Source organism: Drosophila guanche, unplaced genomic scaffold, assembly GCF_900245975.1.
Source record: "Drosophila guanche unplaced genomic scaffold, DGUA_6, whole genome shotgun sequence".
Taxonomy (NCBI): domain Eukaryota; kingdom Metazoa; phylum Arthropoda; class Insecta; order Diptera; family Drosophilidae; genus Drosophila; species Drosophila guanche.
In genome coordinates this window covers 8,440,061-8,463,141 of record NW_022995745.1, presented here as the reverse complement: position 1 = coordinate 8,463,141, position 23,081 = coordinate 8,440,061, and the positions used below count along the sequence as shown (strand labels likewise).

The 23,081-nt window shown below is 46.9% G+C and overlaps 1 protein-coding gene across 1 annotated transcript; it reads right to left on the bottom strand.

The window, feature by feature from the left end:
• Positions 1–479: 479 nt before the first annotated feature.
• LOC117581087 (sex peptide receptor) lies at positions 480–10,402 on the bottom strand. Its single transcript, XM_034267974.1, has 4 exons — positions 9,658–10,402; positions 7,731–7,861; positions 5,008–5,069; positions 480–1,226 (listed from the first exon to the last, which is right to left on the bottom strand). The coding sequence occupies exons 1-4, from the start codon at positions 10,229–10,231 to the stop codon at positions 497–499; spliced, it is 1,497 nt and encodes a 498-aa protein (XP_034123865.1). The 5' UTR covers positions 10,232–10,402; the 3' UTR covers positions 480–496.
• Positions 10,403–23,081: the final 12,679 nt, after the last annotated feature.

The following is a 23,081-nucleotide window of genomic DNA, read 5'->3' as shown; positions in this document are numbered from 1 at the left end:
AGTGGGGGGGAAACTGTAACTGGAGCTTCAACAGACATTCAACCTTATCGATTATTTGTATATGCTTTTCATATATGTATTTGGTATTTGGTAATTGGGTTTTGGGTTCTGGCTTTGCCTTTGAATCTGTGCTTGTTTTTTGCTCTCCTTCGATTGGCATTTTCGAGAGAGTTTTCGTGGAGAGTTTGGACTCGTTTAACTGATTTTGAATTGGATGGGAAACCAGACACACACCAGCGAGCATCTATGTCTGTCCATGTATATTGTATTTGGAGTATGGTCTATCCGTTTAGACATTACGCTCCTCGGTTATGATGTCCATGTTGCTTACGCGTCGCTGCTGGTAGTGCTGGAGCAGATGCTGGTGCTGCGGCGGAGCCGTACCGCCCGCGCCACAGTGTGGGCTGTGGCGATCTGTGGCATGGGCGGTGCGGACGGCGGTGGTGGTGCGATGCTGGTCGCTGCTGCCACGCCGCGGCACCAACATCACTAATTACTAGAGGACCGTCTCGTTGGTGTTGGTGCAGGTGCGGGGGCCATTGACGATCGAGTACTTCGAGGAGCTGTCCTTCTTGGCGATGAGACGGCCGAGGAATATCTCCTTGAAGGTCTCGCGGAACTGGCGCGACATGCCGCAGTAGATGCCAAAGTTGATCGGGTAGCTGACCACCAGGAAGAAGTTGGTCAGCATTATGAAGATGTTGGCGATGCCGTAGTCCAGGAACTCGATGATCAGCGAGCTCACGATGTGCATGGCCGTCACGACAGCGATGGGTATCTCGGCGATGAGGAAGACGGTCACCACCACGATCAGCATCAGGGTGGTGCAGTTGGACTCGCGCAGCTTCTTGCACTCCTTCTTGCGGTTCTCGCGGAACAGCAGCTTCCGGCGCTCTTGGGCCTGCCGCATCGCCGCGAACAGCAGGATGTTCAGCGTCACCAGAATGATGCACGGCAGCAGGTGGACGAACAGCACCCGGAACAGGTAGTAGCTCGTGTAGTACAGATCCATGCCGATGTACTCGTGCACCCACAACGACGTCTCCAGGTGGCACACCTCCGTCTCGTTCCCATTCCACTCGATCTGCAGCGGCAGGAAGGTGCGGTCGAAGAAGCGGGGCAGCTGGTGCAGGAACGCCAGCAGCGCAATGTACACAGTGCAGCGCTTCACGCGCGGCATGGTGCACCATGTCCGTGCCATTGGGGCGTGGCACACGTAAATGTATCTGCGAAAGCGAGACGAGAAAACAGTAGGTTGAATTTGATTGTATTCTGCACTGTCCTGTGACTGTCCTGTGTCTGTCCTTCAGTCGGATTCCATTGAAAAACGTTCCCAAAATGCTTAATCTCTCTCTCTCTCTCTCTTCATTCAAGCATTTGAAAGCACTTTGCGGACTGACCAACCTTCAGCCACTGTACGATGAACTGACTACTCCCTCGAGTGTTTGAGAACCATTGGGAAAGGCCATTAAAAACTCGACACAAATCAGAGGCCAAGCGTCGAGTACTTCGTTTTGATATCTGTGGAATGGAATTGCTGAACAAAGGCAAACAAATATACGAGGACGAGGCCCCAATCGGGCTTAATCCTGCTGGCATTAACTGTCAGGCTGCCAGCCTCCAATCAGCCTTCATCTTTTGGCCATTTCGGAGCATTAAAGCCTTGAAAACGGGCCTGAGAACGAGCCTCTGTGCTGCTAAGCGCATTTTCCTAATATCATTTTATGGCCAGCACAATTTCGACACAGAGGAAGATAAACCAATTTCCCAGGTGCGAATTTACGATCGCAATGTGGTGACAACGAATTTGGCAAATCCTTGACAGCACTCCCGCCCCGCCCGCCTCGCCCGCCTACTCCCCTCAACGGTCTTTAGCTGCGGCCTGCAGAGGGTGGAGAACCATTTGCAATTGGGGAATGAAGCAATCAAAGGCAATCTGAAAAGCTAATCAAGTTGGTGCCTTATAATTTCATAATTTGAGTAATTTGTCAAGGGCCTTCGCCCATCCCTATCCCCATTCCCATTGCCATTGCCATTGCCATTGCCATTGGCATTGGCATCGCATCGCTCAGTGTCAATTTCGCACCCATCTCCGCCAGAGCTAGAGTCGTTCCGTTCCCTGGGGAGGCTTGTCGAAAAGTTTCTTGGCGACTTTTATGCCGCTTTATAGTTCGCCAGAACGGGCCCCCTAGGCCAGAATACTTAGCCCGACGTCTTGCGCCAGCCCAACCACCCAATCAGAATCTCAGAGAAGCGAACGAACTTTGATGCTCTCTGAGATGGTGTGGCTGGGGGCATGGGGATGCTCAAGGTCCTCGGCTTTGGCCTAATTTATGCGCATAATTATGGCCACGCCCATTGCGCCGGCACTTGAAAATGTTTTTCAATCAATCTTTCATTGAACCTTTGTCAAGAGGGGATTTCATTAAAGTTGAAAGCAAAGGCAATGGCAATGGCAATGGCAATGGCAGCGGCAATGGCAGCGGCAATGGGAACCCGAACAAAGGACGAAGGGCGAAACGATTGCCAGGCGTTTAGCCCTAAATGGAATTGATATTAATAAATGAATAACATTGAGCCGGCTTATGTTATTCCCCTTCCCCCAACCACTCTCTCTCTCTCTCTCTCTCTCTCTTCCTTGTTTTCTTTTCACAATTTAGTTAATTTGGCCCAAAGGGCTGACCGTAAAGTACACTCCACTCTGCAGTACCAGTTGCCCATCAATCAAGGCGAACAGGATTTCTCAAGAGAGTCAATGTCCGGCTTCCGGACTGGACAAGTTATGCTAAATGCTAACTGGCGGAATTTCCTTTTGAGACTCGTTGGGTTCTCGACAGCGATTAAATGAGACGTGAAATCAAGTTGGAATTTTGCCTGGAGCAGCTTGAGGATAAAAGTAGGAGCAGAAACTACTCTAGTACACAGATCTACGCACAGACAGACTGATTGAAATGTTGATTGATTTATGCTGTTGGGCCAATCAAACGCATTCCAGCACAACTTTAATTGTATCTCTGTACTTGTGCCCTTGAATGGGCTCAGTCAGAGTGGGAGGTTGCACTCAGAAAGTGTGCCAATGCTGAGAGTTTACGCGCAACAACAGCGCAAATATAAACACAAAAAAAGGGAAAAGGGAAAAGAGAAAAGAGAAAGGAAAGGGGGACAATTGGTGTATAATAAAATGTGTGCAATATGAAATTTTTATGGAAAGCGTCACTCACTCAGTCAGTTCATTCGAGGCTCTTGAAAGCATTATCCAGCCGGGTACCCAGCACCACCACCACCACCACCACTCTCCCATTGTCCTACTACTCTCGCACACACACACACACACACATGTGTATGTACGCCCGACAAAGGCCATAAAAACACTTGAAATACAATAAGTTGACAACAAAAACAGTAATAACAATAAATGTTGAATGTTTTCATCGCGATATTTGTCCTCCGGCAATTTTCAACGCATTTTAGACAGCCAGCGGAGTCCTGTCCAGACTCGATGCTCTGCACCCCACCAGCCCACCAGCCCAACAGCCCACTCCTGCTTTGACATCTACTGGTATATTATTTAGCTTTTTGGTGATGCTGCCGCCCAGGCTGCCGCGCAACCAGCCCATAGTTCCCCCTCTTCACTGGCGACCACTTGAAAGCTGCCCAAAGTCGCATAATGGCGCAAATATTTATGACTATTCTCATGGCAGCTTTCTTCTTTTTTTTTGGCACTTGGGCACAATGGTGGCGGTGGGGTGCCTGGGTCTGCCTGCTGTTGGCAAATTTATTTGCAAGGCTGTAAAATTTATGATCCCACACATGAGTTAATAGAACAATGCGTTGGCCAATTTTCAAGAGCATTTCGGCCAGAAACAGGGGCCGAGCCGTGTGTCACAGTACTCCCGCTCCGTCTATACCCTTGCTGAGGGCATCATTATTGCTGTCAGAATGTCAGAATGTCAGAATGTCAGAATGTAGTTCCTATAAACTAGTAGCGAGCGCATCTCCCATGGCATCTTTCATTTGACACATTACCAAGATTACGTCGTGGACCAGCTAACAGCGTAAACAGCTCTTGATTTATACCTTCTTCGATTTAATCGCCATGTAAACGACTTTGCATTTCAGCTTCACATATGTCTAGGGGTGTAAGGGTATTTACAGCTTCGGTTCTCAAGTGTTGGGCTTTCTGGCTGCCTTTTTTTCTCAGTTGATACTTTCATTGGTGTGGGAGAACGGCTCTTGAAAGGAATATTTTATACACACACACTCTCGCGGCGGGGGTCCTGGAGATGACTTGAAATTTATGTTGCCTATTTGAAATTAGTTTATTGTTTCCTCTTCATTGTTCTTTTTTTTGTGTCCTGCTTTTGAATGGGATCTCTGTCGCTTTCGGTGGCTACATTGTTTCGTTCTATTAAATATTTAGAGGCCCTTGTGCATTAGTTGGCTTATTTATGGCCCCGATGGGTCAACATTAGTAGCGGGCGAATTTGATTTTAAAGACCCTTTCCAAGTGGTCTCCCAATACCATGCAGGGGTAGAGGGAAAAGAGAATTTGCCATCAATCGATTGATTGTCTGTTCTGCGAGATGTCGGGGATGTCGGTGATGTCTGTGATGACTTGGCTGTCAGCTGCCGGCTCAATGTAAGTATAACTCGCATTACTCATACGCAGCGCTGACTGTGAAGGCATCAGCCACAGCCACAGCCACAGACGCAGCAGTAGCAGGCCAAGGTGAAGCCATTTGTTTGCTAGCGCTCTCCCGCGCACCAACACCCCCAACACCCACTCGGCATAATTTGTATGCCCAAGGCGACGAGGCATTGACATTTTATTTTTACCCAGAATTTACCCAGATTTATTGCCACCATTGACAAGTCAACGAGTCAGTCAGGCAGTCAGGCAGTCAGGCAGTCAGTGTGTTAGGCGTTTATTCAGTTACATCTTAACCATGTGCCTGGGAGCTCTGTGTGTGTGTGTGCCCACTTGTATTGGCCTAATTGCATATTTACCTTTGCACGGCCAGGGCCAGAGTTAGCCACACGGAGATGGTGTGGCACATGGCTGGCATAATCTGTAAGCACACAAGAAGAACAAAAAGCAAATTGTTAGTTAGTCAATGTTGAAAGCGACTCGGAATATCGGTATATCGGTATATCGGAATACAATATTCAAAGGCTCTAAAGGGTGAGTACTGCTCGTGCGTCGGTTTGTGTGGTGTTGGTGTTAAGTTGGAGCAGCAGACGCACTTTTATTGGCATACTTTTGGTGAACGAAAAGCACTTGAGAAGCGAAGAGAGCCCAGAAGACAGCCCCACCCTTTAATATGTCAGTATTTGCAGACGAGCAGAAAGGGTCATCAATCATGGGATGTATCCCTTACAGGTACGTATGTACATATATTTGAGCTGCAATTGTGAGGGCACGAATGAATGAATCATTTGTATGGCATACTTTCAGGAGCGGCAGGGAGATGGCCAGGGAGGAAAATATGCATGTAAAACTGGTTCCTATTAAGCGATAATTTTCACATAAAGCCCTCTGATGCCGAAACAGATTTACGACATGTATGCACCGAGTACATAAATGTGGGAACGACCAGGCGAGGGTCCTTAGATTACCTTTGGCTAGGTAGAAAATACCAGCTGAAAAAGCTTCCCTTAGCTCTCGTCAGACTGTGGCCCAAAACCACGAAGGAGCACAAGTCAGATTTTTCCTTTTTGGTTGCATTGGCCGGCCCCTGGAGTCCCCGGGCAGCCACTGCGCAGCCTCCCCAGCTGGACAGGTGTCTGCTCCACTTATGGACCATAATGAGTGTGGCTCTGCGGCAGACAGGTGCTCAGTCAGGTGTTTAGCCACAGCCCCATCTCGGCCTCTGTTTGTGTGTGCGTTTGACATTGAGCTTAGCCATATAATGCACAATCTGTGGCCTAATCCGGTTTATGTGTCTGACTGTACTGCAATTACACGGACACGCACACACATACTTCGGCAGGGACACGCACACGAAGAGATAAACTGCGGACTGCAGAGTGGCTGCCTCTTTGTGTGTGTGCAATGTATTTTTTACAATGAAATGGTTAAGCCTCATCCGACGTCCCTGCCTCGTTACATTAACATGGCCATTATGCGCGCCACTCAAAGGGAGATGAGCAAAGAGAGAGAGAGAGAGAGACAGAGGAAGACGCACGGAGAGAGATAGCTGGCTGGAACATATAAATTCCCGAAGAAATGAAATGAAATCTTCAACTCTCAGTCTGCAATGGCCGCCTGGCGGTTATTACCGAACGAGGAGTGGAGCTCCACTGGATGTGGATGTGGATGTGGATGTGAGTTGAATTTTATGGCAGTCATACGCAGAGATAGTCCTAGTCGCAATACCAAAAGGACTTTGCTCTACCCGTTTATGTTCCCCATCCCCTGCCAGCAGCTACCACCATCATCCATGCCACAACCCATCCACATCCACATCCACATCCACATCCACCCATCCATCTAGAGCATTCGGCGTGGGGAAGAGGCACAGCATGGAATTTAGTTGCTACAAATCCCCTGAGAGTCCGCCAACAGCACGTAGCAACTACAGCAACAAACACACACTGGGCACAGTGGTTCGAGATCGATGCATAAATAGTTGAAAACTAAGAGAGAGAGATTGCAGAACTGGCAGTAGCAGATCCCTGGGAAGATCATCTAACATCTGAATACTGGCAACACTGCCAACAGCCTTTCGTGGCACTTTGCCCCACTATGCGGCAGAGTGCGGCCAGAAGTAAGGGCATTTTATCAGCTTGACACTACTCCATTGAAGTGAGTAAACAGTTTTGCTTTTCTCCTACTCCAGGCATCCCCTTGGCGTACCCCCCTCAGCGAGTGCCATAAATTGAAAATGTTGATTAATCAAGGAAAAACGTGCTAGGGGCAGAAGTCTGCATGGTAATGGTGCAAAAAAGCTCACGAATGAATAAGTGTTGTGAATGGCTGAATGAGTGAGCAAAAGGATGGGCAGAGTATTCTACGACATCCATAGATGGCAATGGTAAGTGGGGAGCCGAGCGGGGATAGATGGAATTTTTTGGATAAGGGGCCAGCAGGTGGCAAACAGCAAACGGCAAACGGCAAGTGGCAAGTGGCAAGTGGCACTAGCAGCGTTTTTCATTCTTTCATTAAGCTGACTGAAATGAGCAGAGTGGGAGAGGGAGGAGAGCAGGAGAATGCTGCGAAAGTAACGTGGCATCAAATGTGATAACGATAACGATAACGGGAATGGGAATGGTAACAGAAATGGGAGGGAAGAATGAAGGGGGAACTACACAGCACAAAACATTGCCTCATACATCAGCCAGAGACAAAGGACCCAAAGAGACAGAGAACGAGACGAAGGGCTGCGCTGGAGGACTGGAAGACTAAGGTGGGAGGAGTTTCAGCCAAGCATTTTATTTAGGTCAATGAGCGTCGCCTCCAGGAGAGCTGGAGTGGAGAGTGGATTGGAGAGTGAAGTGGAATAGAGTGGGAAGAAACGTGGCCAGAAGCCAAAACAAACAGTTTCCGCTCTTTCCACTGTGACCAGCCTGGGCAATTAGTTTCTGGGCAGAGGGAGCACAGCAACAGACAGAGATGAAGACAGTGACCAAGAGTGTGGCTCAGAGTGTGAGTGTGAGTGCGAGTGGGAGAATGAGAATGAGAATGAGATGGAAACTGTGAAAGAGAGATGGCTGCTACTTTGTTTACTCACCTCGTTGAAAATGCTGTAGGCCAGACACATGGAGACCGGATGCAGAGGCTTATAATGATTGCCAAATGTGTACATATACCAGAGTCCTGGTGCGGGGAATATAACCGTCAGCATATCGCATATAGCCATGCCTAAGCCGGGGTGAGAAATTGCAATTCGAATTAGAAATTGGAAATTGTAAATTGGAAATTATGGTAATGGTTATGCAAATCATTTTGAGATTCTCAAATGCAAATTGATTCTGCGATGTTCTGTTGATGTTGATGTTGACTTTGTCTGCTCAGGGTAATCCCGACTCGGGACCCCTAATCGATTCGTTGCCCATGATAGGTTAATCAATTATTTATTATGTTCTGTACTGTAGCTACACAACGTAAGCACACAAAACGGCTGTGCCTATTTGAATAACCCAATCGAATTATTAATGGGCGTCATTTATTGTTTGCGAATATCATTAATATTTTACACCTTGAAATTCTGCTCAGAGCAGATTTCTAATTCAATTTGCACCAATAATAATCCTGCTGGGTTCATGGAACTCGCACCCATTAAAGCTGCTTTCTGTTTGCAGATGCTCAAAATCAAATTAGACACAAACTAGCGACCGAAGTGGTTCGGTTTGGATCCCTAATCAGAACCCAGCAGTTTCTGCTGCTCCGCCTCAACTGCCAGCTCTGCTTTGGCCATGATGCTGGCCCAGTGACATTTGAACCAGAGTATTAAACTGACTTCACACCGATGACCTGACCTTTGTGCACTCACTGGACGGGACGGGACGGGACGAAAAGGCGAGCGGACAAAGTGTTTCGTGTCCTCAGTGTCTGTGTTCATTTGTGTGTTTTATGTTGTGGCTACAACCAGCCACTGGTGTGCACAGAACATAGGACATAGGCATGGGTCATGGGTTTTTTCATGGAACGATCTACGCTCCAGCAAGAAAATATTTGTATATCTCTCTCCATCAGCTTTCGTACCATGCAAATGTGTAGATCTGGCAGAGTGTTTAAAGCTTCGAGGCTATGCTTTGCTTGCTCGTTGGGTTTGTTGCTGAACGCAGAGTTCGTTCCATGTTTGGACTGCTGTCAAACGAACCGAATGCGATTAGCCTTGGCCCGCTCTTGACGCGAGTCGGGAGTGGCCAGCCGGGGGTGACAGGGAGAAGCAGGATGCTGGCGTTGGTGTCAAACGTTAAACGTGCTTAACCCATTGCTGGCGCACGAATAATTTAAAATGTAAACTCTGCCAGCCCCCTGATGCTCTGCTGGCTCGAATCGGATCGAATGTTTCGATGGGATTTACTCGAAGTACTCGTGTAAGCCACTTACAGTCACTCACTCGCAGGCCTCCACTCCACTCCACTTCACTTCACTTCACTTCACTCTATCCCGCCTCAGTTCTCAGTTCTCAGTTCTTAGTTCTCAGTCTCAGCAGCGACTTTTCATAAATCAGTGGCAAATACCACACACAGAGCACAGCGCAGCACCCCAAGTCAGGGCGACAGCCAGCTATTAGCATTACACACGCTATTAGAATATCTCAGCATTACGCGATGGGGGATTGGGGCACGCACACTGCCAGCTATTTTGAAATCTCACAAAACTTCTGCCTGATTTAACATTGTGGCACATTAAGCGCCAAGAGCCACACGGGGTGTGGGCACAAAATGACATGGCATACAAATAAATAATAATCATAAAAGCGTGAGCAAAAGCGAGAGCGGAGGCGGAGGCCAAGTGCCAACCACAGTATTGGCCTTGACTGCCCCAAGCCAAAGGTGCACTGCACACGAGGAACATGCTGCAAGTTGCACGACAGTTTTCTTCTCAATTCAATTTCGATTGCATTTCGAGTTGTTCGACATTTGTACTGCAACCTTCAAGGTCTTTCGGTTCCCCGATGGGTCCCCAATGCTTCTCCCCCCACTTACCCATCAGCACAAAGTTTGTCGGCGTAGCCATGCTCTTCTTGCTGAGAACGAGGACGATCAGGGTGTTCGATATGATGGTGATTATCAGCAGGAAGGGCATACAGTAGCCGTACAGCGGCAGGGCGTAGTCCAGGGGCGAGTCACAGGTGAGGTTCCAGTAGCTCACATTGGCGTCCAGCTGCCGGCACTGCCCGTCCTCGCCCATCTGCTGCTGGTAGGAGGCATAGTCCAGGCTGTCGTTCATGCTGCTCATCCCGTAGTCGAGCAGTCCGAACTGCGTCTCATTGGGAGCGAGGCGTTGCCCGATGCCGATTCCGATGGCCATGCCGACTGCGGGATGCATCGACCCGTGATTCGTCGCTGGGGGCAGGGTCGCCACTGAGGGCGGCACGGTATGGGCGATACGTGCAGCACCGCCGTTGGCGGCTGCCGCCGCATTGGCACTCCACTGATAGAGCACGTCCGCGGCGGATGTATCGTAGGAGTAGGCAGAGTTATTTTCCATGCTGGACCCCAGAACGGCCACAGCGGCGGCGGCGGCGACGGCGATGGTTCTCGTGACTGAGGTTGACATTTCCTGCAATTCAATTAGCACCCCTTGATCGCCATGCCTGCCCAGTCGGGCATGACTCTGATGGAGAGACGATGATGGCGAGTTCTAATGGCTCTGCTATTGACTCTTCCTGGTATCCAAATCTGTCCGGAGTTGCCCAACAGTCCACTGCCGACTCGTCGTTATCCTTGCCTTGCCTGCAAGAGAAATCAATTTTTAGTTTTGCCCACAAATAAAAGTTCATCGGATAAAGTTTCCATTGACTTGTTTGCTTCGAGTTTTGCGAGCCGAAGGGTTACAGCTACACTTTTCTGCCTAATGGTCAAACTTTGGCATTATGAAAATATGCCATAAAAGCACAAAACCGTTTTCCACTTGGGAAATGGAGAGCTACAGAGAACAAACAGACTCAGTGCCCGTGCCCAACTGCAATTTGTTTGATTGATTTCGATTTGCTAAAATGTTTCCGGCATTCCGAGTTCGAGTCCAAACAAGCCACAAAACAAAGACGAGTGATTTGAATTATTCTGATGGCTTTTCCTCTTCGATTGTTTTATGGTTTTTTGCATTTGCATTGGGCATCTTGTTCACATTCAAAACTATGCATCAGAACCCTCTCAAATAGTTGTTCAGAGACTGCCCCAATCATCATCAAATATGAGTTCACGAGCTAATCTTTAAATAATGGGCTAATGATTGTGTTTACAACATTTAAATCCATGTTGCTAGTATTGTGCGTATGCGGACATATAATTGTGTTATTTTAGTAGCCGATTTAAATGTTATCTGGGAACCAGCCATCATCATCATCCTTTTGGGCAACGAGAGCGCAACTTTGACCGTAAACATTATGTCAGACAGGGCCCTGGGCCCTTTCGGCCATGATCTCAGAACCAAACTAATAACAGAGCATTTCGCATGTTTATGTCATGTTTATGTTGCCTTTTTAATGGTTTTATTTTTCGCATTCGCATTCGCATTCGCACTCGCAGACCGACGACTGACACACATCTTGGAAGTAATCGGGCAACTTTTTAGATCTCTCTTTTCTATTTTCATTTCTTGGTGGATTTTTCCTTCTCTTTTTTTGTATTTTCTGGGTCACATTGACCCACATAGAGGAGCACAAATATAGGATGGGGGATGGTATGGGTACGGGTTTGGGTCGTGGTTCGTGGTTCGTGGTAGGAAATAAAATTGAATACGGCAGAGACCGAAAAGCTCATTCATTGGCATATTTCATGGTGGCAGGCAGCATGTTCGACATCCCTTATGCGATTAAAGTTTGGGCCTCAGTAGAGACAAGAGGGCGCTGAAGAGGGCACGGGAGGGGAGCTCCCTTATCAAAATATATGTAATTGTGTTACTGAGTGAAGAATCAAAAGGAAATTCGGAATATTGGGGAGGCACTCCGAGTCACTGAAATGTGAACTAATCACTTTAAATATATTTAGACTTCCACTTGTAATACCCAATTGGCAGTACTTTACGAGGAGGATTGCTCCGAGATTCGCGGCGCAAGGAATAAACTAGCAAATTAGTCTAGCAACCAATCCAATCCGCCGCCGACTTGATTGCCCTTTTACCCATTAAAACAAGTAATGGAATGGCAAGAAAACAGTGCAAAACGCAAATGCAAAGTGCAGGCAAGAGGGCAGAGTGTGGAGTATAGACTGGAACGGAACAAGGAACGAGTCTGGGTCGCAATTAGCATTGAGGGAATGGTGCTCCAAGGAGGGAATTTCAGTTCAATTTAGCCCGTCAATGTCTGTCTCTCGTCTTGTTCGACCTCGTTTAAACATTCAGTGAATTTGGGCATTGTCTGAGTGCGTGCTCCACTGCATTGGAGGGCTGTGAATATTTAAGGGATTCAATCGGTGGTGCATTGCAGCAGTTGGGTGGTTGTGTTCCGCGGAGCAGCCATACATCTGAGACACATAATCCATGGAGTGCAACGACATCGCTGAACTAATCTTCAACTTTGATTGAAGGTGGCAAGTTGCAAGCAGATGGCAGCCTTAAAGAAATTCCAGATTGACGAAGGGCGCTCCGGCCCTTGATTAAGTCAGGAGGCATATCGATTGCCTCGGCCCGCACTAATTATGTTGGCTTTAGCTCTTTGCTCTTGACACGCTCTGATCTATTTTGTATCTGCCCCGCCACCCCGTCCCATCAGCTGCCATCTTTGATCCATTACCACGTGCAGGCAAGACGATGATGGAAAACTTTAACTAGGACAAGCAGATGGGAATCTTACTTGCAAAAAACTGCTCCCCACAGCAGTACCAGCAGTACAGCAGCCACACCAGACACACACAAACACACGCACACACACCGTCTCTGGCACACTCCTGCACGCGCTCGCACTTTTGCATGGGCGAGTCATCATCATAAAGCGATTAGGGAAACTAAAACTGTCATTAAAATGACTCGGCCTCCGCCTGCGCCTCGCTCCTTCCCCTTAGCCGCTTTCATTAGTGGGTCTTCATGTTGGTCCCGCCCCAAGGACATCTTTGCCCAAATGAATTTCCAATTCATGCCCGCATACGAGTAGTTTCCACATGCCGCCCCTACGTGCCTGCACCGGTCACGAAGGTCACGAAAAACGCCCCACATTGAACAGCAATGAAGCATTACCACCTCCCCTGAGGTACACAAGTACACACATATTCATACATCTATTAAACAACAAGGCCTGCCCTAGGATTTTGTTTGTGTTTTATCCATCTATATGGACATTCCATCCATGGTATCCATCCAACAGGTACCCAAGACAAATTGTACATGCATCATGCATCTCGAAGCCGAAGTCTTAAAACAATTGCCACACAACTTTCTTTCATTTGGGTTGTTTATTGACTAACTTGGTGCAGACACCGGTGCAAAACCGAGATTAGGGAAGCTGCAAGGTCAGGTTTGAGCTTCGCTTTGACTCTGCGTCAATTCTGATTCTATTTTCGCACATCTCTCTGCAGACATGACATGACACGCCGACACGTTTGTCGGTTGGTGCGCTTGTTTTCATTGCAGGCGAAAACAAACATTCATCCAGGCATTCACGAACAACAGCGCGAAAAGTCGATCAAATAGAACGATGTCCTCGAGGGTGGCTGCCACTTAATTGTGCTTTTTACCAGAGCCAGCTTAAAAAACAAAAAACGTTTCAAAATGTTCAAGAAAATGTAAAGGCCTTTCCTCAACCACACAACCACACAACCACACGGAGCTCAACTAGGGGCTTGTGCTGCATGCCCCAGGGTTAGATGACGGAGAAAGTAAGGAAAGAATTCGCATAGCCTTCGAAGATCGAGTGGCTTACGAGTCTTCCTTGTGGCAGCCTCCCAAAATCATAATTCCCCTTCGCAGGGTGGCGGCTATGTGTGTGCCTTCGAATGGCTTGAGAAAACTTCCATTTTGGTGACTCTCCACTCTCTTTCCCCGCCTGTAAACTCTAGCAAATATTTGCTCTCTCAAGCAGGACCATTTAAATTTAATGCCTTCCGTTTGTTTTTCTTGGCAGCTACTTTGGCTGCTTTTTGCTGGCTTTTCGTCGCTCTTCTTGGGGTGCAATGAATACATTTCACAGCCAGCGGCCACAGCAGGCATGCATACTCGTACTTCTTATCCCACATATACATATAGCGGCTTCGCGGACGCAGGACAGTGCCTGTGACTTGGCCCAGGCACATAATTAATTCCCCAAAATAATAAATGAAAATGAAGAAAATGTAGGCGGCTCGCTGCTCGCTGGGGGAAATCTAATGCGGCTGATTTTCATTCCACACCCCGCCAAGATGGTTGAGATTGTGGTTGACTGGATAAACTCTATCTCCAGCTCCACTTCAGCCTCCCACTACTGTAGGCCAAGAGACATGTATGTGTGTGTGTGTGTAGCAGTTGCATTTATGTCACTTCCTCGCAATTAAGGGAGGGGAGGGAGCGCTCGTTCAGATGTTGTGGCAACACGCTGCTTGACAAATCTTCCGCCAACTTGTAGACTTAATCGCTTGTAATCGCTTAAGGGTTGCACACCCCCCCACCCTACAGCGAAATGCGCTACGAGACTGCGACAGTTCATGCTCGGCGGCAGGGGGAAACTTCCCCAGACATGTGGAATTAGTTGTACCCACACATCCATGGCACTCCATGGCAGCTGCCCTCGCAGAGTGCCCCAATAAGTGGAGCAGCGCTTAAAGCGTTTAGAGTTTTGCTTTCGTGTAATCGCCAAAGCGAAACTTTTTCGATTTGGGAATTAAAATAAAAAGGCATCAACAACAATGTCTAACTGCCCTCTGGCTAAGAGATGCCTCCCACTCCCACTCCCACTTCGACTAGGGCCTCAGCCCGGGGCAATCCTAGAGCCAAAAACTTTTGGTGGCCACTCTGCACGCATCGCTGGAGCTAAAGCTAAAGCTAAAGCTAAAGCTAAAGCTATAGCTAAAGCGGGGAGCTCCATTCTTTTCGGCTTTAATGGTCGATGCCAGAGCGTAACCACCCACGGCAAACATTCCACAACCCACATCCCACATCCCACTCTCTCTGAGGCTGGGAGCCGCGTGAAAGCCGCCTAGATAAGTGATAAGCCGCCACACACAAATTGGCCCCACTCTCGCAGAAAGAACTCGGCTAGATGTAGCTGGCTAGGGTGTGATGGGAAGTAGTGGTGGTGGGGGTGGGGTTCAGGTTGGCCACCTGAACGAGCAGAGTGCTGCGTGTCTGGGGCATATAAAAAGGATTAGATGTCTGCCTCGACCTGACAGTCCTTTGGCAAATGAATCCCAATCGAAAATTTATACAACTCCTAAGGTGGCAGAGCAGCTCTACTCGTATCAGACAGTCGCCGCTTTACGACCAAATTTCACTTTTACATTTCCACTTCCATTCCCATTTCAGCAAAAGCTGTTTGGCCAACAGCACAGCGCACACTGGACTCGAACAAATTGGCAAAAGAAAAGTGATTTGAAGTGTTTTGTCCAAGAATTGAGCCAACCGAATTAGGAGTTCCACTCTCGATCGATCGTACGTTTGCCACTTGTGCGAATATCAATGCAATATCAAATCAATCAATCAGCCATCGTATAACAATTAAGTTGTATGTTTCCTGCCACACTATTGTCTGAAATGAATCATGCACGGTGGATTTCGCGGCTTGGATTTCCTGAACGTGAATGGCTCTACGATATATTTAAACAGCTGCTGCAGTGGCAGTTCTCTCTGCGTGCTTTCAGCACTCTTTCGGTTTATTGGCAATTCAATTTGAATGCCAGCGAGTAAGCCATAAAATGGCAGCTCCTTCTTGGAGCATTGCGCCGGAAATGAATTTGGCAAAGCTCGCTCAAATGCGATGGCCACGAAGGTGCGGATTGCGGACTGTGGACTGTGGACTGCGGACTGCGGAGTGCGGGTAAACAAAAAAATTGGCCCGACAGCCCCGTCCCGACGGTTCAACGAACTGCAGAGCGTTAAAGGAAACTTGGAGAAGGGACCAAGGACAGATGGATGGATATATATTTAAATATGTACATACATATACATATGTACATATTTATACATTTCATCGGGGTAGGGGAGTGCGTGCGGAATGCAGTTCGTTATTCCGAACGGCACGCATTTACATCGCAAAGGCCAAGCTAAGTATTCTCCGTGATGCCATTACAGTTAAAGTTACCGTTATGCTTACAGTTAGCAACTGCAAAATATGCAAACGACCAGCCCCCCCGCATTGACGGGCCAGCCACACAGCGAGGCTGGGACGAGCCAGACTTAGAGTGAGCGATAGCCAAAGCAAGTGAGTGAGTGAGAGTGAGAGAGAGAGAGACACGGAGAGAGAGAGGGAGCCGGAAACCTTTACAGTGGATTGAGCATGTGAAATTGCTGATAAAATATGCGAACTTTCGTTTACTTATGTCCCAAAAACCCTTTAAATGAAACCCATTCAAATTAAATTAAATTTAATTCGCATTTTCGCTCATTGGCAGCACCAATTTCAATTCCATTCGCATTCAAATACGTTTTAGCTGTGGCTCATTTTCTTATCCTAATAAGTTTTCTTTTGAAACTTCTCTTAAAGATGTCTCTTATACTTTTCCACAAGTTCAGTGCTGTTCTGTAGGTCTTTAGGTCTCTGGGTGTTCAAGTTTATTTGTATTTGTATATTCCATATGCAGCACCAGTACTTTCTTTTCATTTAAATTCACTTCCTCATTCAATACTTATTATTCAATTCAGCTTCATAAGGTTCCTTTTGCACTTGAATGCAGTTTATCGCATAATTATCCCATTCATTAGGATTCAGCGCAGATGTGACTGATTCAGTCCCATTGTCGAAGAGAAACAGTGAGTAAGAGAATGGAAGCAGAGGAGAGACGCAGGGGAAGTTGTACTCGTAATATTTAATGCGTTGTCGGGTCGAAATGCTTTTCGCTCGCCCGCAAAATGAAATTATAAAATGCCGCAAAAGGGATACGAAGGCATGGGAAGGGGGGCCAGTGCAGGCTAAACGCAATTTGGTAGATTTATAAATCTATTTACCAACTCGGAATAAGATGTGGCAGCCAGCCGGAGTGACATCGCTGCTGGCAAATTCAGACCAGAAGCCCGACTGTGAGATTCCACTTTCGGGTAGAGGGAGCTACACAGAGTTTGTCAGAGTTGACATTGCCCAATCTTGCACTCAATAATAAGAGTTCGAGTACGAGTTACTCATGAGGAGCAATCGCAAAATCTTTCAATCTCCAAAGAACATTTCGCGAAAGTCTCTGATGTTTGCAAGGGCTCTTTAAAATCGATCCCTTTTCGAGAGCATTTCAATTTCGTCGAGTTCGTGTCGTTTCTTCTTTATTTAATAGGAACATGGTACGATGTGTGCGTGTGTGCGTGTGTCACTGTGTCACTGTGTCTGTGCCACCAATGCAGACGTTTGCGGCACGTGCTGGGCATGCCAGGAAACAGCAATAATGTTTGGTACTGCAAAGTGATCGACTCCAGAATACTCGGTATAACTGACCGAAAGAGAATGGGTCGAGCATGCAAAAACTAATAACGACTGAAGATCTGTCTAAAAGCTCTGAAAATTGAGTACTTATCATGCCCGTTTCCATGTTAGTACAGGGTATTTTGAGTAGATGAAGAAGAAGCTGGGGTAGAACACATCCAGCAGCAGACATCCAAAGGCAAATGCGTCGTTAACATATGTTGTAGTCGAGTTTCGTAACCAAACTTATCCACACAAATGTACATACATCCATTCTCGTATACGCGAATACATTCTCTCTTACGTACATGTATTCCCATGCGTGTGCGAGCTTTTTCTATAACAATTTGCCAAATGTTTGTAGAAAATGTACGAGTTTTTCATACCTACACAGCCAAACAAACATACATACGTGGTATGTGCAGATAGAGCTAGGAGCCAGAAGCACAAGCACAAGCCCAGGCCAGACTAAATCTTTTGGGCCAGGCCTCCATTCAAAAGTGGCCAAAGTGTTGGGCCCCTCTGAGTGCAGAGCCGCACAGCAAACAAGCGTAAGTAGAAACGAATGTATATTTTCGACACACATTCACAGAAGCCACAGAGCACAGATAAAAGAAGAAGAAAAAGCAAAATAAAAATTTAGACCACAGAACTTGAGAACAGTTTCAATCCAAATGTAATGCTTGATTTGCAGTAATCACTTCTGGAGCAATTGTAGGGATCGCCCTGTGCCAGCAGAATCCCCTTGGAAAAACTGTTTGATTTGATCGATGATTATCGTGAGATTGAGAATTGTGTGATTGTGTCTCCACACTGATGGCAGGATCATACAATTAATCTTCAGACAACATTTCGAAAGTTCGCAAAGCCCCGGACAGAACCCATCTCGAACTAATCCCCGAAAACTTGTACCAACAACTTTTCGCCCTCGTCTGGTTATGAAGCTTGTGCGATAAGCCCTAGGACCAGAGCCGGAGCCAGAGCCAGGTTTCACCCGCCATTAATCCCTTTCTCCCACTCTATCATTTTGTGCCTGTCTCGCCTGCACAAAGAGCTGGCCAAAAGTTCAAAAATAAAACAAGAAAATTGCGCCACCGAAAGGTCCGCTAATGTTACACAAATTCAATTCGCTTTTGTTGCAGCCACCTGAGGTGCGGCCTGAGTGGTAGAGTCGCGTCTGGTCTCTACACTAGGTTTAATGTGCTGGAAAGCCACTTGGCTGGCGAATGGAAATAGTTTCGTGTCGTCGCTGGTCATCTCGCCCAGGCAGGTCCTTGTTGTTCACCTGTTCGATTTTACGCAAAATTAAACTCTGACAATGCTCTGACAATGGTGGCAAGGAGGAGCTCAATGGGAGCAGTGCCACCAGTGCAAATTTGTTTAACGATCTGCCAACATTCTTGGGTGACCGCCAGACCAAATTGAAAAACTGATCTCTGGCCATAACATGAAGTGTCCGACATCTATCAAACTCCTATGTACACCTGGCTCCTGCTTGTTACCCTGAATCTGTCTCCCTATCTGCAAACATATCTCTAGTTGGTTGATTAGCGCACTGATGACGTCATTAGGAGTGCGTACAAACGTGCCACAAAATTTAATAACAAATAGTGTCCATCAGCAGCAGACAGCAGCAAAGATTAATAGGAAAATTCCTCTCTCTCTCTCTCTCTCTCTCCCGTTCTCTTTCTGTCTGTGTCTCGCCCTCTCTGTCCGTCTGTCACTCACTTCTGACAAGCATTCGACTCGAGAGGAGAGCGCGGCAGAGGCCTCTGGCTGGCTGGCTGGCTGTCTGGCTGGCTCTTTTCCGGTGAAATGGATCCGATTTATGTACCTAGCTAAGGTGAGCAAAATATTTTCTATATTTCTGACTAAATGTAGAGCAATAAATAACCAAAAACTAAGTAAAAATATGTAGGATTTGGCTCTGTTAAAGCATCGATGTGATTCCTGAACTTGGCCACAAAAACGTATTATTGAAATGGAGTAAATGAAATAGGAAGCAACACAAAATGCATAGCTCCAGCTTGCCAGAAAAAGTTCCCTGGCAAATACGATATTTAATTTCCAATTAGACTTTTTAGCTTGAATAAATGTAGTTGCAGCCCTTGCGGCCATATTTTATATTTTTGCATGAAACCATGAAATTCATTCACTTTGTTTGAGCAAATTCTAAAGGTACTGAATTACATACATTTTCCCAGTGTTTATTTGAGTTGCATTTTTTTTGTAAAGCCCAAAGGTCTGCCATCCCAAATATTATCTACCTGTCCACTCCTTGCCAAAGCGTATTTGGCTCCAATTTGTTCATAAATTCTGCTTTTATTGTTATCTTTTGCTTATAAATGCTCTTCTGCAGCACATTCCTGGTCTTTAATCTCTGGCCGAAGGCATCTTAATCTCTGTTTTCTAGTTTGTTCATTGCATTCCCAACATTCATGCAGCAACCCTTAAGCTAAAATGTTTTCATTGTGCATATTTTCCCAGCATTCATGGCCTTCAATCTTAAATTTTCTTATCCGCTTTCCGCTGAGAAATTTCCGTAAGCTCGCTTACGAGCAAACAATTTTAGTTTCCTGCACTATAAACAATCGCTTGCCATTGGCATATTTCCTTGCCCCTGCCTCAGCTCCCTTCAGCAACCACTAACCCGCCAGCCCGCCAGCCCGCCACCCCCATCATCCCCATGCTGCTATGCCGCCGCATATGTAAAATGAATGAACATTTTGCAAAATATGAAAATATAGCTTGCAGCTCTTTTGGGTGCCATGCATCCAATGTCGGGGGGGGATGCTCACAAGGATGACGATGATGATGCAGACTCCGCCAAGGATTTCATCCTGGTTAGTCCCATTCCCACTCTCACTCTCACTCCAACTCGGACTTCGAATGCATTTACATAGATTTGATTTGTACATCTGCACATACATAGAGAGAGAGAGAGAGATACATACTCGTGTGTGTACCAGATGTGGCAACAGTCCAAGTGTTTCTCCTAATTGAATTGCGTCAATGGGCTTACTAAATCAATTTTAATACGAATGGCCACCGAATTGGAATCGAAATTGGATAAACAAAGGCATGCTCCACCTCAGAGACGAAGTATCTATGTATGTACATACATTGTACATACATATCTAAAAGCTATGTTGGCAGCAGCAGCAGGCGCAGTGCCCCGCAGTGCCAAGCGATTTACGATCTTGTCAATGATATATGGATGGTATGCGACTGCGACTGCGACTGCGACTGCGACTGCGACTCGAATGCGAATCGAACGGGAGCTCGGGAGAACGGAGGATGGGAACAGATCTATATAATTTGATTTAATTAGTTTATGCCTGGCGCACCGGCTACCAATTAGTCTTCCTTCGTTGGCGCTTCGCTTTTTCTCTGTCTGCCTTCTGCCTGCCTTTTGCCTTATATTTTCCGTGCTGTCTGCTCTTGTTGTCTGCCTCTTGGGCAACTTTTGATTGACTTCAACGCGGCTCTGCTGCTCCCTCTACAACAACGACCAACTACGAACAACAGCTTCGAGTTGTGTGCCCAATTGGATTTAATTATGCAAAGATATTTATCTATCTGTAGCTGTTTCAGTGCCCCAGGCCCCAGGCCCCAGGCCCCAGGCCCCAGGCAGTGTGAACAAAATGGAAAAGATCTTTCAGATACAAGCAGAAGACCAGTGCCATCTGCGCGGTAAAACTTTCTCTGCAAGAGTAGTCCTTTAATTTGTATTAATTTGCTTAAGTATAATAAAAAGTTGAATTCTGGACTGAGAAGGGACAACTTTTATACAGAGCATATCGAAAGTATACCAAGAATCCCTGGAATGTGCTTTAAATATTACAAATTGTAAAGTTTTCTTGGAAGTGTATTCATAGAACCACAGCTCTCTCTCTCTCTCTCTCTCTCCCTCTCTATTGCCATTTCTGTGCTTTTAAGGATTGTCTTAAGCGTATTTCACAGTCGAACACTCTCATAACTCGCTTCATTTAATATTCCTGGTACAGTTCATAAGTCGTGGAAGTTTTCAGAACAGAGACAGCATCAGCCTCAGCCTCAGCTTCAGCCTCAGCGACTGAACAAAGAGCAGAGAGATGGTAGACCCTCAAAATATTGCCACGAATTGTGGGTCGAAATGAACCAGAGAGCACGGAGCATAGACGAGGCACGTGGCACAGAGAGTGTGGAGCCAGGGGGCACAGAGAAGGCCAGCAGCAGCACGAGTAGGCTTCTCCCTAATTAAGTCAAAAGTAAACATGAAAAAGATGTCAGCGAAGTAGAAACGAATCAAAATGGCAGGCGTCGTGCAATGAACTAAATGTTTTTTCAGTCTCCGGCCTCCCACTCTCAGCCTCTCGGTTCATAAATACCTGGCCAACAAACAGAACAGAGGACGGAGAGCATCGAGCGGCGAAGCGCACACAAAAGGAAACGCAGAGAGAAGTAAATATATGGCGGGGGGGAGGGAGGGTAGAGACAGCGCCACAGTATCAACTGTGAAACTGACGAGAATAATAATAACGATAATAAAAAACCAAAATATAAAAAAACAAAAATAAAGTGTCCATTGGACGAGCCACAGCATGGCAGACGACCAACAGCTGACCAACCATGAACCGAACCAGGATGTGGAACGGGACAAGGTCCTACCACTGGCACTGCGACTGGTAGCCACTTGCTTATGGCGTATGAAATCACTTAGGGCTCGGAAAACAGCTCCCAGTGGCCACATAAATATGAGCTGCACACCGAAGGCAGGCCGCAACAAGCTACAACAATAAGTATCAGGCCTAAGAGAAAGCTTCTGCAGATAACCGAATACCCTTTTGATATGAATAGGGATACATCCTAAAGATATTTCCTCCATCATCGATTTAGTGGATTGTCACAGCTTAACTTGTCTGAAGCATCCACGGAGCCTGTGCTAAAGCAGATGGACCCCAGAACACAAGGTGTCTCTAGGCCGGACACCTTCCGTAGCTGGATAATTATTTGGCTCACAATCGGAACCTATTTCTCCTGTGGGAGTGTTTCCTGCACACATAACCTTATTAGGGGACGTTAATTAGCAGCTGTACATCCTGGATCCTTCATGATATGGAGACCAGTCATCAACTGTTATTATTGTGCGAGTTTTCACTATTTGGAAGGACATTCTTCGTGCCATCAGTATACACTGATGTACATTTTTGTGCAGGTTGTTCTCACAGAGCATCAGAGCAGGCAAGCATCCCTTTGGGGGTTCCATATCACTTTGCTCCTGTTGCGGCGCCCTGTGCACGCCTGTGCCGGACACATCATCGGAGTTGCCTTAACTAGTTTGATGCCTCATAATGAGCATTTGTCGCAGGCCGCACAAGTACGTGGCAAGCTGTGTGATGGCCAGAAGCCAGTCCTGCTGCTTCTGCTGATGAGATGCGTAGAAAGGAGAGGAGAAAAGAAATGGCGATGGCAACCAGCCAGACGCAGCTGCTGACTGAAATCAATCGAAGTGAATCAATTACGCCATTTGGCAGTGTCTGTCCCCGTTTCCACTCCACTCCAAGCTGGCTGCTGGATGCTCTCTTGGCCTGCCTTTCACTTTCTCTTGCTCGTCTCACTTTCCGATGAAGGTCGTCGCTCCGACTGGAATGTATATCGAGTTTGGTAATCGTGACAAATTTCGTTGAATGACGCGCACAAATCCACCACACAGATTCCACTTCATTGAAGCGCAGCCATCGCTGCCATCGCCATTGTCGCCAAGTGGGGCATAATTATTCGACGAACATGGATATACGTTATGTGGGGTCCATGAACTGTTAATTTCTATAGAAATGCCATTGGGTTTTCCATGCTTTCTTTCGTTGTCTTTTGTTCTTCGTTGGACTTTGACTTCTTGGCTCCCGCCTCAGGCTC

Bases quoted from the DNA above. Each gene is read 5' to 3' on its own strand.
- LOC117581087 (XM_034267974.1), bottom strand. From the start codon at position 10,231: ATGTCAACCTCAGTCACGAGAACCATCGCCGTCGCCGCCGCCGCCGCT. The intron at 7,862-9,657 runs GTAAGTGGGGGG...ACCCCGGCTTAG, and splicing joins GACAAACTTTGTGCTGATGG to GCATGGCTATATGCGATATG. The intron at 1,227-5,007 runs GTAAATATGCAA...TCGCTTTCGCAG, and splicing joins CTGGCCCTGGCCGTGCAAAG to ATACATTTACGTGTGCCACG.